The sequence below is a fragment of the Malaclemys terrapin genome, chromosome 1, assembly GCF_027887155.1.
Source record: "Malaclemys terrapin pileata isolate rMalTer1 chromosome 1, rMalTer1.hap1, whole genome shotgun sequence".
NCBI lineage: Eukaryota > Metazoa > Chordata > Testudines > Emydidae > Malaclemys > Malaclemys terrapin.
The window spans coordinates 117,488,060-117,502,826 of NC_071505.1; the positions used below are offsets into that span (position 1 = coordinate 117,488,060).

At 43.4% G+C, this 14,767-nt stretch overlaps 1 protein-coding gene across 2 annotated transcripts in view; it reads left to right on the forward strand.

Annotated features, from left to right (window-relative positions):
• Window positions 1–14,211, forward strand: part of LOC128841374 (solute carrier organic anion transporter family member 1B3-like) — a 43,954-nt gene extending 29,743 nt beyond the window's left edge. For both annotated transcript variants that reach the window (XM_054036369.1, XM_054036370.1), the window contains exons 11-15: window positions 143–305; window positions 2,986–3,170; window positions 4,580–4,644; window positions 10,041–10,158; window positions 11,113–14,211. In XM_054036369.1, coding sequence (XP_053892344.1) covers window positions 143–305; window positions 2,986–3,170; window positions 4,580–4,644; window positions 10,041–10,158; window positions 11,113–11,329 — 748 coding nt within the window. In that variant the 3' untranslated portion in view covers window positions 11,330–14,211. The remainder of the gene's footprint in view (window positions 1–142; window positions 306–2,985; window positions 3,171–4,579; window positions 4,645–10,040; window positions 10,159–11,112) is intronic.
• The last annotated feature ends 556 nt before the right edge of the window (window positions 14,212–14,767 follow it).

The window sequence follows — 14,767 nt, forward strand, 5'->3', positions numbered from 1 at the left end:
TGGAATATTAGTTTAGTTCTATAATAATGAGGGTATCAAGTAGGAGTGACAGACAAATTTGTGATATTGTCCTTTAATGTTTAATTGAGACATGGATTTTGTAATAAAACAATGTTATGCCTTTGTAAATTTACCTCGTAAGCAAACCAGTTGCACGTCATGAAACCACCTTATTTTCTGTCTGCAACTCTGACTGCAAATGTGCCACAAACCAGTGGGATCCTGTCTGTGGAGACAATGGAATCACGTACATGTCAGCTTGTTTTGCTGGATGCAAGGCTTCGACAGGACACGGGAAGAACAAAGTAAGAGCCTTACCCAGTTTTTACCCATCTTTTTTGCTTAAGAACATTGGTATATTAGTGATGTATATTTAGAAAAGATCAAATCGATTGCAGAGCAAGAGGAACGGTCATGCATTTGTGAGGATCACTGAGAACCACAGACTTCCAGAGCTAGATGGTTGAGTCTCTGCAGCTTGAGCAAAAGAGCCAGGCACTGTATCTGGGGGCTGTAACAAACTCACATTGGGCACTGAGGGAACACACAACACACACTGATGAGTGTTACACATTGCCTAAAGGCAGACCTCCGTTTGTTTGCCTTTTGTAAATCAGGCCTTGGCTACATTGAGGTTTTTAGCCACCAGTGTAACTACGCTGAGGTAGTTGCCCATGTGCAATCTCTAGGGCAGAGGTTTTCAAACTGTGGGGTGCACCCCCCGCCAGGAGTTTGCAGAGGAATATTTGGGGGCAAGCAGCAATGCCAGGCAGCTCAGGAAACGATGCCTGGTGGCTTGGACCAATCCTTGCGCAGAAGGGCTTGGGGAGGGAGCGCCACCTTCACCCCTTGACTCACCTCAGTAGGCCCCCCAGCCTGTGAGTCAGTGACAATAGGGTTACCATACTTAACAAATAAAAAAAGAGGACCCTCCATGGGGTCCTGGCCCCTCCCATTTCCCACCCCCAGCCCCACCCCAACTCCACCCCTTCCCCACCCCAATCCCGCCCTGACTCCGCCCCTCCTCCCTCCCACTCCCAGCCACGCGGAAAGGGCTGCCCGAGCGCTACCGGCTTCACGGTTTGCTGGGCAGCCCCCAGACCCTGCGCCCCCGGCCAGCGCTTCCCCAGCGCAGCTGGAGCCCGGGAGGGGAAGCGCCCAGCCGGGGGCGCAGGGTCTGGAGGCTGCCTGGCAAACCGTGAAGCCAGTAGCGCTTGGGCTTTGGGCAGCCCCCATGCCTCCGGACCCTGCACCCCCAGCCGGGCACTTCCCCTCCCGGGCTCCAGTGGCGCAGGGTCCGGAGGCAAGGGGGCTGCCCAAAGCCGGTAGCGCTTGAGCAGCCTGGCTCTTAAACAGAGCCGAAGAGTCAGGGGAGGAGCAGAGCCGCTGTGGGAGGGGAAGTTCCTGGCCGGCATTTTCCCGGACATGTTTGGCTTTTTGGCAATTGCCCCCGGACGGGGGTTTGAGTGCCGAAAAGCCGGACATGTCCGGGAAAAAACGGACATATGGTAACCCTAGTGACAACATCCCAACAGCCTCCAGGCCCAGCACTGGCTCTGCCCCAAAGACTGTCGCATGCACCTTCCCCCACCCTGAAAACCCAAGGGGTGGGTATTGTGTCTATTTTTGTCTGGGTTGGAGGGACACAACCAAAAATTTTAACTCAAAGGCAGGACTCAAAAAAAAAAAAGTTTGAAAGCTGCTGCTCTAAGGTAAACGTGCTGCACAGATATACACTGAGACTTGTCCTGGGACAACTTACCTCGATTTGTGGTGCTTTGTCAAGGCTGGAATGAAAGGGTTGGGAGATACAGGGATAGATTCTCTGCTTCACTTGATCTCTGTTTTGACATGGGGGAGGGGAAATGGAGAAAGGTCTTAGAGCCAGTTGCAGTTTTCTGATTCTTAGGTCCAGCTGTGGCCTTGATGAGAATTAGAGCTACTTTCTAGCAGCTCGTCACACCCCTTCCTGCCCCTGACATGCCCCTACACCTGAGGTAGACAAGGGACTGGTGCAAAGGGGGCCAGATCTGATTACAAAATCCAGCTCTTAAATGTTAACAATGTTTCGTTAGAGAGAGATTCCTGGCTCACAGTATAGCTCATATTGTAATGGAATTCTAAACGGCATTAAGCCATTAGGTGGTGCTGTGTGTAAAATACCTTATTGAAGCTAACCTTAGCCATACCTGGCAGAGCATTAAAGGATTCTATGGTGAAGACACCTGTGTATCTCTGAGAAATAAACTCTGTAGTCAGCAGAGCCGTCTCTAGGGTACAGCGAATCGGGGCGACCACCCCGGGCCCCGTGCTTTGGGGGGGCCCGCAGGAGGAGGATGGGGCGGTGAGGCAAGCGGGTGAGTGGGGTGAGGAGGCAAACAGGGAGGCGAGCGGGGGGTGGGGGCGAGCAGGAGCCCCCCCACCAGAACCTCCCCCTTTCCCCAGCGCCTCCTGCCCACCAGCGGGCCTCCTGCCACTTACCGCCTTCCACGGATCAGATGTTTCGCGGCGTCAGGAGGCACTGTGGGGCAGGGGGGAGGAGCAAGGGTGCAGCACACTTGGGGGAGGGGGAAGAACTGGGTGGGGAAGAGGCATGGAGGAGGCGGGGCTGGAGTGGGGCCTTGCGGAAAGGGGTGGAGTGGGGCACGGCCTGGGCGAAGCACCCCCCCGGCAGATAGGTGCCGAGTTTCTAATGTCCCAGGCCCTGCCCACCCCAGGGATGGCCCTGGTAGTCAGTCTATAATTGATACAGAAGCTTGACCTGCTGGTAGCAGCCTTGCAACCTACCATGTACAAGAAGTACATGACACATAGGAAAGAAATTACTGACTGTTGAAACCTCTGAGAAATGCAAACAAGAGCTGGTTAGATGCTCCTGGGGTATTTACCCGGCTCATATTTTCATGTGAGGTTTTGCTTGTATTTTAATGCTGTACGCCATATTGAATTAATGATATACTGACAAATAAAAATTGTGTTTTTTAGGTGTATCATAACTGCAGCTGCATGGAAATTACAGATTCACAATCAGGAAATACATCTGTAATTTTGGGACAATGTCCAAAAAGTGATGACTGCTCAAGGAAGTTTATTTATTATACAGTATTACAAGTTATAAGTGCCTTTTTCTATGCTTTAGGAGGCACCCCTTTATACATGGTTATGTTTAGGTAAGTGAAACCAAAATAATTTTTTTAATATCAGTAAGGGCTTTTCCCATAATGGGGGACTTAATTTCCCCAAATTACCCTAACTTTCTTGAAATCTAGCACTCTTTTACTGCTTTCAGAGTAGCAGCCATGTTAGTCTGTATCCGCAAAAAGAAGAACAGGAGTACTTGTGGCACCTTAGAGACTAACAAATTTATTAGAGCATAAGCTTTCGTGGACTACAGCCCACTTCTTCGAGAAGTGGGCTGTAGTCCACGAAAGCTTATGCTCTAATAAATTTGTTAGTCTCTAAGGTGCCACAAGTACTCCTGTTCTTCTTTTACTGCTGTCTTCTCTGAATCCATTTTTAATTATGAAGAATTAAAACGGTTGGTGTGCACTACCACCAAATTTAACTATTACGTTCATACGTTACAGTCAGTTTCTCCCTGTTGCTATTAAGCTGACCCGCGTTGGCTTTACATCGAATTTTGTGTTTGTATTACAGAAAACAATTAGATGTGTTTCTGTAACTAGGAGCTACAAACACAAATGGTTATGTAGTTTGTATAAGTAGACTGAAGAACAAAAGAAAGTCCAGCTGAAACACGTTTTGTTGACACTGTTTCTTTATGTGAAATAGGAGATGGATAAAAGCTTGGTAGTGAGAAAGTTTGGTCACTATGAAATCCGAAGGCAATTTGGAAGCAAAATCAGTGGGAATGCTAATAGGAGTTCTAAAAATTATTTTGTCATAGATGAATATGCAGAAAGAGGTGCTAATATAATATGCAGAAATAATTGTTTAAGAAGGTGGTTTTTCATGACAATAACTTTAAAGGGATCCAACACACATTGGATATATAATTAACTCAAAACCCTTGTCAGATTCCCCTGTGGCAGCAGTTTAGCTTAATCTCTTGGAAATTAGTGATATAACAATTTGAGTGGCATGTTGCTTTGCATCTTTGCTAAGAATGTGGCTCTTGAAAACTCAGTCTTGGGAATGGCATTACAATGTTACAAGATGCTGCCCCAATTATGCCATTTCTAGAAGTTTTGCCCTAGGGCAATATCATAGTCCCCATCAGTTCATAAAACCCATAATGAAAAGGCAGTAGAACAGGTATTTAGGGACACCCAATTCTGCAAAACATGGGTAGAAGGTGCCAACATTTCATATAGATTCACCTCACTAATTATGTGCTGTACGTTGACCTCCCAGTGAATATTCAATGGAGAGCAATTGATTAGTTCACTTTTCCCACGTCATTTAATGTGTATTTGGCAAATGTATGAGACAGCTTCCTTCTGAAGTTTTGTATTTTGTCATTAAGAATAATAATTCTGTGGGGAAATAATACATTTTAATGAGGACGTCTAGGTATTATGGAGACCTATTATTGTGACTTACATCTATCTATTTTTAGGTGTGTTCACCCAGAGCTGAAATCTCTTGCAGTTGGTCTGTACACACTCATTATGAGAGCCCTAGGTAAGATAAATTATTCTGACTAAACTATTTGAGTTTTTTAGATACCTTTGAGTGTCTGCGTGGCTTTAAATGGCACCAAGTGCATTTGCAAAACAGATGCACAATTTGGCAGTGCTATTACAGGCAAGTCACATCATACGTGCATTTAACTTACGTGAATTCAACTATACGTGCTCGGCAAAAAAAAGAAAAACAACAAGATACCTGTAAATAGTGCGGGCGATTCCACCCAATGAGCATATGCCCCGGAGTGAGCGTGAGATGGGAGACATGAATCTGCTGTTCCCTCAGTCGGTCTCAGTTCCTCATGCCTCTCATAGTGTGAGCATCTCGCCGCGCTGAGTGTGATTTTAGTGTTTAAAGATACGTATTTTTTGTACAACATGGGCCCTAAACACAAGCCAACTACTTCATCTGGTGCTCAACTGAAGAAACAGCGATCTGTTCCAACGCTTGAGGAAAAACTGGCTGCGTTGGACTTATTGAGAGACGGTATGTCGGTCTCCAACATGGCGCATAAATATGGCCGCAACGAATCTAGCATCCGTGCCATCAAGATTCAAGAGAGAGAAATTCATCAAGCCGTGGCATCAAGTGCTCCAATAACTGCTAAGGTGATGAGTCAGGTGCGTGATAAGATTTTAGTGAAGACTGAAAAGGCATTAAACTTATGGTTGGAAGACATGAATCGTAAACATGTGCCTATCAATGGCAACGCGTTGCGAGAAAAAGATCTTAGCCTCTACACGCTGTTCAAACCTCCTGCCGAAGAGGGACAGCCTTCTGATGAGAAGGAATTCAAAGCCAGCCAAGGTTGGCTTAACAGTTTTAGGAACCGTTTCAACCTCAAAAACGTGCAGACTACTGGTGAAGCTGCATCTGCCAATGAAGAGGCAGCAAAAGCCTATGCTGAACAATTAAAGAAAATCATAGAAGAAAAGGTCTATCTTCCAGAACAAGTTTTTAATGCTGACGAGACTGGGCTCTTCTGGAAAAAAAATGCCCAACCGCACTTACATTTTGAAATCAGAAAGACAAGCCCCTGGCTTCAAAGCAGCTAAAGACCATGTGACTGTGTTGTTTTGTGGCAATGAGGCTGGGCATTTAATAAAGCCAGGCTTGCTCTACAGGGCTACAAATCCCCGTGCCCTAAAAGGCAAGAACAAAAATCTCCTGCCTGTGTTCTGGCAATCAAATAAAAAGGCTTGGGTGACGGCAGCATTATTTCTGGATTGGTTCCACAAGTGTTTTGTTCCGGAGGTCAAGTGGTACCTCGAAGAGAAAGGATTTGACTTTAAAGTGTTGCTGATTGTAGACAATGCTCCTGGCCCCCTGCAGCACTCTGGTTTGCACATAACAATGTTGAAGTCGTCTTTCTCCCCCCCAATACCACCTCCATCCTCCAACCTCTCGACCAAGGTGTGATTCGCTGTTTCAAGGCTATGTACACGAAGCTTACATTCTCACGGATACGTAGCACTATGGATGCTGATCCCAATCTTAATGTGATGGAGTGTTGGAAGTCCTTCCACATTGCCGATTGCATCACTTATATTAAACAGGTAATGGATGCAATCGAGCCTGAAACAGTCAATGCATGTTGGCGAAACCTATGGAAAGAATGTGTGAATGATTTTAAGGGATTTCCTGACTATTGACAAGGAAGTGAAACGCATTGTTCAGGTGGAGAGGCAACTGGGTGGTGATGGCTTCGTCGACATCCTCGAGGAAGAAATTGAAGAATTAATTGAGAGCCATAGAGAAACATTGACTAACAAAGAGTTAGAGGAACCGATAAAATCATCTACAGAAGATGAAGATGATGACGACGAACGGGAAGAGCCAGCAAGTTGGAATCTTCGTAAATTTGCTGAAGTGTTCCAAGCAGCGAAACACTTGAATGATTTAATTTCTGAATACGATCCCTCTATGGAACGAAGCCTCAAAATCAAACTTAGTATTATGGACAATTTGAGACTGTATCAAGAAATGTTTGAGCAGCTCAAGAGACAACAACGACAGGTGCCGATCACTATGTGTTTCAAGGAAAAACAGCCAGCAGCAGATGAGCCTACACAATCAACTCCTCGAGCTGAACCAGAGCCAACAACTTTGTCTACGACTCACTCTCCGTCACCTCTGTTTCCTGTATTGACATCAAGCCTTGAAGACCCCCTGTAATTACCCCCTGTAATTAAAAATACAGTACTGTAAAATTATATTTTGCATATGTACTCTTTATTATATACTGTACATTACTGTATACATTATACATTTATACATATTACTGTACAGGGTTGTATACACAAAATCATGTACAGTATACTGTACTTCATGGGTGATTTAAATGATTTTCAAGGGTAATTTTGACCATACGCAATTTTCGCTTTATGCGCTGACTTTAGAACCTAACCCCCCACGTAAGCTGCGACTCCATTGTATTATTAATAGTACTAGTGGTAGTAGTAATAGTACTGTAATGTTGAGCCTCAGCCATCAAGCAGGACCCCACTGTGCTAGGCACTGTGCAAGCAAAGAACTTAAAGACAGTCCCCGTGCTAGATTTTGGGCTGCTCCTGGATGTCCAAGATGTGGCCAAGAGCACATTTTTGCAACTGCATCTGGCAAAACAACCTTTCCTCTCTGATTTGGACCTTGCCACGATTACCCATGCCTCACCTCAAGATGAGATTGCTGTAATGTGCTATGCATGGGCCTGCCTCCTGGCACCATTCAGAAGCTGATGCTATTGTGGATGCTGCAGCCTGCTTATTAAGTGGAATTGCACATGAAGTGGAATTGCACATCAGGCCAGTGCTCCACAATCTGCACAGGCTTCCAATAAGCTTCTGGGTGGAATTCAAGTTGTTGGTGTTAACCTATAAAGAGCCATAAAAGGTTAGGGCCCTGGTTGCCTGGAAGATGGCCTCTCGCCCTGTGACATACTGCCATAGTTGAGATCAGAAGAGAGAGTCAAATTGGAGCTCCCTTAATATAAACAAGAGGGAACTGCTGGCAGGTTGTTATCTGTGAAGGGTCCTCCATTTTGGAACTTAATCCCCTCATTGGTCCCTCAGAGCCAGAATGTTCCAGACATGCTATGATAACCTATGTTTTCTCTCTCTCCTCCAAGGCAGATGAGGAGGGAGTGTGCTGAGGCGTAGATGTTGGAACTAGGGGTGCGGCAACACCCCCTGGCTTGAAGTGGTTTCTATCCAGGGCAGGGATGGTGTCCCTAGCCTCTGCTTACCAGAAGCTGGGAATGGGCGACAGGGGATCACTTGATGATTACCTGTTCTGTTCATTCCCTCTGGGACACCTGGCACTGGCCACTGTTGGTAGACAGGATACTGGGCTAGATGGACCTTTGGTCTGACCCAGTAGGGCCGTTCTTACATTTACAGTTTGGTTCAGTGGCTCCCAGCACCCCCACTATACAAATTGTTCCTGCACCCATGGGCTGAGGTGGATATAGTTATAGGCAATTCTTTGTTTGTTTGTTTGTGTGATTTTTAATTCATGGGACAGGTGCCTAGAGCACTATCCAAAAATGAAAAATGAATAAATATGTAAGAATAAGTGTCATAATGGTTTTCTAGGTTTCAGACCAAGCTATATCTGATTAGAAAAGTCTACACTCCCAGTTTGTTTACGGCCACAGAAGTTAGAATTGGACCTGCAGAAGCAGATCATAGATGCTCTCCTAAGAACAGAATATATACATGTGTCCCTCTGGATAGAATACACAGAAAATACACTCCTTTTAGTTTAAAACTGTGTTTTCCTATATAGGAGTGCAATATTTTAATGCAGAAAAAAAGCTGGCACAAACATGGTTCAGTACAGGGTTGGAATCCTGGCATTATTAAAGTTGATGCCAAAATTCCCATTGGTTGTAACAGGGTCAGGATTTCACACCATGAATATTATTTTTTAAAATTATTTTAGGGGGGTAAAGGGCAGCATAGGGCAGAGCAAGCTGGAGTGGAGGGTGCAATGGCAGATGCATCTCGTTCTTCCATTGGCCAGTCACAAGGATTTCTAAGCTTTTTCATAGGCTGAACTACAGTTTAATACAAAGATTATGCCAGGTATCATTGCCTCACTTATTTGCAAGGCACAGACCAACTCTCATCCCATTCAGAGAAACAAAATCCCAGGGGCATATATAGCATCTGGGACAGTTATTTTAAGAACATGTGCATGCATTTTTAGCTGTCCTCAGTGCAGTTCTATTTTGAACAAATAATTACATTGAGTAAACTTTTCAAAAGTACCTAAAGCCTATTTTCAAAAGAGGAGCTAAGTCCCATTTAAAATCTGGCCACCAGAGGAGAAGATGGTGCCCACCTTATGCCTTTTAGCCCAGCAGTTAGAGCACTGACCTACCAGGTGGGAGATCTGGATTCAATCCCTCCTTCTACTGACGGGGCAGAAAGGATTTGAACACTAACCACTGAATAAGGGGTATTCTGCTATGGGTTTCAGTCTCTCTGTGAGAGGGGTGGGGCTTAGCACACACCCATCTTGGCAACATCTCCCATTGGCTAGCTCCCCACCTAGCATGCTGGCTTATATGAATCGCATTCTAAGGCACCAGACTCTCTCCATGCATTGTACAGGAGCCTAGGCGCCCAACTCAGGTCTTTGTGAATCACAGTATTGTTCCAATGATTTTCTAGGGGCCTAAAAGTTAGGCATTGCCACATTCAGTATCACAGCACCTAAATCCTTTGTGAATTTAGCCCCTAAGTGCCTAAGTTACTTTTGAAAATGTGACTTAGGTGCCTGAGTTATACTGTACTGTGTGGGGTAATGCCTAAACACCTTTAAAATCTGGGCCTGAAGCAGCGTTGACAATTTTGCCAACCATCTACTTTTGCACTTGGTTTCATCTCCCCCTCTCCTCCCCTTCCCCCCCATACTTTTTTCAGTAGGAAACAAAGAGGAGTGCCAGGCTCATAAGATGAATTTCACCCCAGTGTAGAGGGTCAGCATGAGGTCCATGTACCACTAAGTCCTGAAAACTGCTGCAGCAATTGAGCTGCAAACCACCCGTGCTTTACAGAACAGTTTGGGGACTGCTGAGCTAATACATGCTGGAGAATGCCATGTGTGTCACCACAGGCTGATAGCCTGCCCAGGCCCTCAGCTGTCAGACTACGTCACTGTGGCGATCCAAACAGCACCAAAAGTGGTCACCCAGCTCACTATTCTGAAGGATCCTGTCCAATTTCTATAAAGGGAGGAAGCGTCTCCCTATAACCCACTGCCCACCTTGAGCACCACTACAGCACAGGGCAGGTTTGGAGCTTAGTATGAAAATGCTATTATATTTTCTAAAGTCGTGCCTCATAATATGACATAGTGATATATTTTTGAATGTTTTATTGCAGCCGGAATTCCAGCCCCCATTTATTTTGGTGCATTAATAGACAGGACATGCTTGAAATGGGGAAGTGGAAGCTGTGGGCACCGAGGAGCTTGTAGGATATATGATTCTGATGCATACAGGTAAGTTAAATCAAAACACAGAGTGGTCGTGAGTTTCCTTTCTGCATCAGGACTCTAAATTATTTGATGCTCTGGCCCTGGTCATCTAATGTTGGCTTCACCTTCATATAGGTCAGTACAAAATCTCAAATGTCAAGAAATCTTCACATTAACTAATCTTGGGGCCAAATCCTAAAGTCTCTTCTCAATACTCTATACAGCCCTTACTCATTCAGGCAAAACTCTCTTTGACATCAATGACTGAGTCTTTCCTGAATAATGGATATACATTCTACACTTTGGACCAGCTCAGAAATCCATAGTCATTGTGTGATTCATGAGCAGGAATAGAAAAGACATCCAAATTCACATTGCCTACCATGCATATTGGGAAGACTGCCAATTTCACTTTATTGACTGTGTTTATTGTGTGAACAAATGAAAAAAACATGCTATTGGGCAGCTGAGGCCATATACATTGTAGAGAAATGCTTGTTAAGCACAAACAAAAATATCTGCCTGAAGAATATTCAAAGCAACCGTTTTTTCACATTTGTTTTACTTCATGCAACTCTTGATGGCCACACATTTGTGGAGTATTTTTATTTTTATGCTGAGTAGCCAGGACTAGGGATCCCATGACCCTTACGGTTGCTGCAGGAATCCTGGCCCCCAGAAGCTTGTACAAATTCAGCAGGAGTAGAGGAAAAATGATCGATTATTACTGTACACATATTTTTCAAAGGCATAAATCATAGTGTAAACAATGAAAATGTCCACTTTATAGCACCATTCACAAAGTTGTTTTAGATTTTGTCTCCTAAACTATTGTATTAAAGAGTTCAGGGACTACTGTGCATTTTTGATTTTTGTACTATTCCTGAAAAGATCTGTTTATAAGTAATGTTAGTACTTGCAGTTCTTTTGAAGTTTGTTTATATCAGGAGAACTGCCTTTTGTCTTCTCCCTTCACAGGTATACCTACTTTGGCCTAGTAGCAGGCTTCAGACTACCATCCTACTTCTTAGCTTTCCTGTTTTATACAATGGTGAAGAAACAATACCAAGCAAGGGACCCCAAATCCACAGATAATGGAGGGCAAGAAAGTGTTCCTATGAACAAAGAAGCTAACTCAAAGAGCAATGAATATTTATCAAGTTCTTCTGATGTGGAAAGAGAATCACGTATTTAGAAAATCCACTTACATCCATGAATCATGTTGAATGAATCAGGACAGCATCTTTTAAAATCAACTTGCAGAATGTCCTGAACAAAACAATAACACTGCTCAGAATGAAAAACCAGAATGAACACATAGTCAATGACAAGGGCAGCTAGGTGCACATATGATTTATATTTAACTACCTTATCAATGACACACACAACCAATCCCGTTAATTAACTAATGAAGGAAAATCCTGTTTGGCATGGTTAATTGCAACTGTTTATAATTTTTAAATGGCTTGAATGTGGTTTCTGGCACAGTAACTGCATTCCAAATACTACACTGGAAGGCCCAAGTCCTGCCCACAGATCCACCTGTACTCAGTCCCATTGAAGTCAAAAGGACTTTGCATAGTTGTAAGGCTCTGCACACTACAGTAAGAAGCTAGTGTAGTTTTCTGAACTCTGGCCTGCCAGTGAATATTTAGGTGGAAGGCCCAAACCCTCTTTTTCCTCTGTGTCCTCAGGGACATTCAACTTGAAAATCATTTTTCCAACTGAAAATGTTATGCCTACTGACGCTGTAAGTAGAGCTGGTCATAAAATGGAATTTCTGTTCCAGCAGAAACTCCAGCATTTCAAGTGTTGCTTTCATCCTGAATTGGAACAAAAAGTTGATATTTCAAGATTTTTACTGTGAAATGAAAAATTCAAAATATTTTGTTTAGGAAACATCAAAACAACCTTATCGAAACATTTTGTTTTGACATAATTTTAACTTTTATGTCAGATTACATTATAATTCATAATATAAATGTCATAATATTTTTACTTTTATATATTATATTGTTTTTATAAATGATAATATGATATAAACTTGAAACAATAAGGTCAAAATGTTTTACTGAAACAAAACATGTTAACTTTATGAAAATGAAATATTTCCACCTTATCAAAACAAATCATTTCATTAATTTCCTGTTGAAAATGTTGATGAAATCAATATGTTCCTACAAAATGTTTCAATTTAATTGAATCAGCATTTTCCAAACTGTTCTATTGGAAAATTTTCAACTGGCTCTAGTAAGAAGCACCTAAGTTTGCTGTAAATGAAATAACTGAAAAAATCAATTATTTTTCTTTACTTTGTAGATTTTGACAGTACTCTGTGTATACTCAGTTTCACTATTCCTCTGCCTAAAAGGACCTCTCTAGACATCCACAGGAAAGCAGCAAAACTTGAATAATTTATTTTTAAAGAATGCAAAAAAAAAAAACCTCCACAACAAACCAGGATCTACGATTTAAAGATTTCACTTTCAAAACTAGCAGTTAAAAAAAAAAAAAAAAGGGGGGGGGGGGGTGTTTCAAAAGCACCTCTGAGAAAGTCAGTGGAACTTGTCCTCCTAACTTAGGTACTTTTGGAAAATCCCACCCCATTGCAAAAGCATTCAAATTGACAAAAAGAAGAACAGGAGTACTTGTGGCACCTTAGAGACTAACAAATTTATTAGAGCATAAGCTTTCGTGGACTACAGCCCACTTCTTCGGATGCAATTTTACTAATATTAAAGCCAAAAAAAGACCATCTTCTGATACTCTTAATACTATTTTGTAGCAGCTTATTCCAAATTTATTCACATTACTTTCAATGAGACTACTCATGGAGTAAATTACGGGGCACTGATTTAGGTGTCTAAATATGGACTTAAGAGTCTAATTGTAGGCACCTATTTTTTGAAATCGTGACTGATTCATCCATCATATCTTTAAGTACATTGATAATTATTTTATTATTTTTTCTTTTTAAAAGACATTTTAAAGTGATGATTTTTAACTGAGTTCAGAGTTATAGCCAGAGGTGAAAGTAAGCCGGTACGGTACGGTACGGCATAGCGGCAAGAGCCAGTATGCCGTGCCGGACTGGACCGGCTTCCGCGGCGGTGATTTAAAGGGCCCAGGGCTCCAGCCGCTGCGGGGAGCCCTGAGCCATTTAAATCGCCGCCGGAGCTCCAGCAGCCAGACTCCCGCGGTGATTTAAAGGACCCGGAGCTCCGCGGTGGCCGGAGCCCTGGGCCCTTTAATTTGCCCCTGAGCCCTGGGGCTCCCAGCCACCTCTGCAGCTGTTAGCTCCGGGGTGATTTAAAGGCCTTGGGGCTCCCAGCCACAGCTCGAGCCCCAGGGCCTTTAAATCTTGAAAGGCCCCGCCTCTTCCAGTTGAGGCCACGCCCCTGCTCAGGACTCCGGTGTACCGGTTAGTCCTTTAAGTTACTTTCACCCCTGGTTATAGCATTTTATAAAAATTAGACTAAATTATTTACTAAGTTGATCAGTGAAATATTTTCAGCTTTGTAGTGACTTTGTTTTCAAAGCAAAACCCAGACATTTTAGGCTAGTTTATTCTGAAGCTGACCTCTGTTACTGTGCCATATAACAGCCAGTAGAGGGCACTCAAAGAATGATAATATTAACTACCTGACTATTGGAGCCCAAGTCTATCATGTTTGTCATATACCAAATCCTAATCCTCATTGTTTTTAGGAAAGTTGAGCTCTAGATTTCTTTGAGACAGTCTATAATATCTATTTCACAACCATTGCTAAACCTAAACAATATCCTAGACTAGAGGCTTTCTTTTGATCAGCATATTTAAAATACTGTCGAAGTATCTTTTCATCAGGCGATTGGATTCAATCCTATTAAAATCCCGTAGGTTTGGTGGCTGTTTTAGACATCAAGTGCCTGAAATTTCCTTACAATTAGGGTGTTGCTTGAATAGAGATCACAGAACTGGAGCCCAAGACTTAACATTGAAACATAAAATAGCCTTTTCCTTTATGCATGAATTTCCATTTCTTCATTTTTGGACACATGAATGCAATAAAATAAAACAAAACTGTAAAGAAATTACTAATGTTATTACCACATACAATTCTATATTAGCATATGTGTAATCCACACACCTTCTGGGTGTGGTGTTCTGTCCCCTCTAGTGGTACCGAGACCACTTAGGGTATGTCTACACTACCTGCTGGATCGGCGGGTAGTGATCGATCTATCGGGGATTGATTTATCGCATCTAGTGTAGACGCGATAAAATGGATCCCCAATCGCTCTGCCGTCGACTCCGGAACTCCACCATGGCGAGAGGCGGAAGCGGAGTCAACAGGGGAGCGGCAGCGAGCAACTTGCCGCCATCCTCACGGCCAGGTAAATCGACCTAAGATACGCCTACTTCAGCTACGTGAATAGCGTAGCTGAAGTTGCGTATCTTATGTCGACACCCTACCCCGCCCCCCCCCCCAGTGTAGACCTGAGGTTAATGAGTCTGCTCTACAGCCTTAGTTAAAAGCCATATGGCTTTTAGCTCATGCAGTAGAGGTTCATGCATTTAGCTCCAGAGATCCCAGATTCAATCCCAATGACCGGGGTCTGTCAGCATTACATATGTTATTACCAAAGGGGC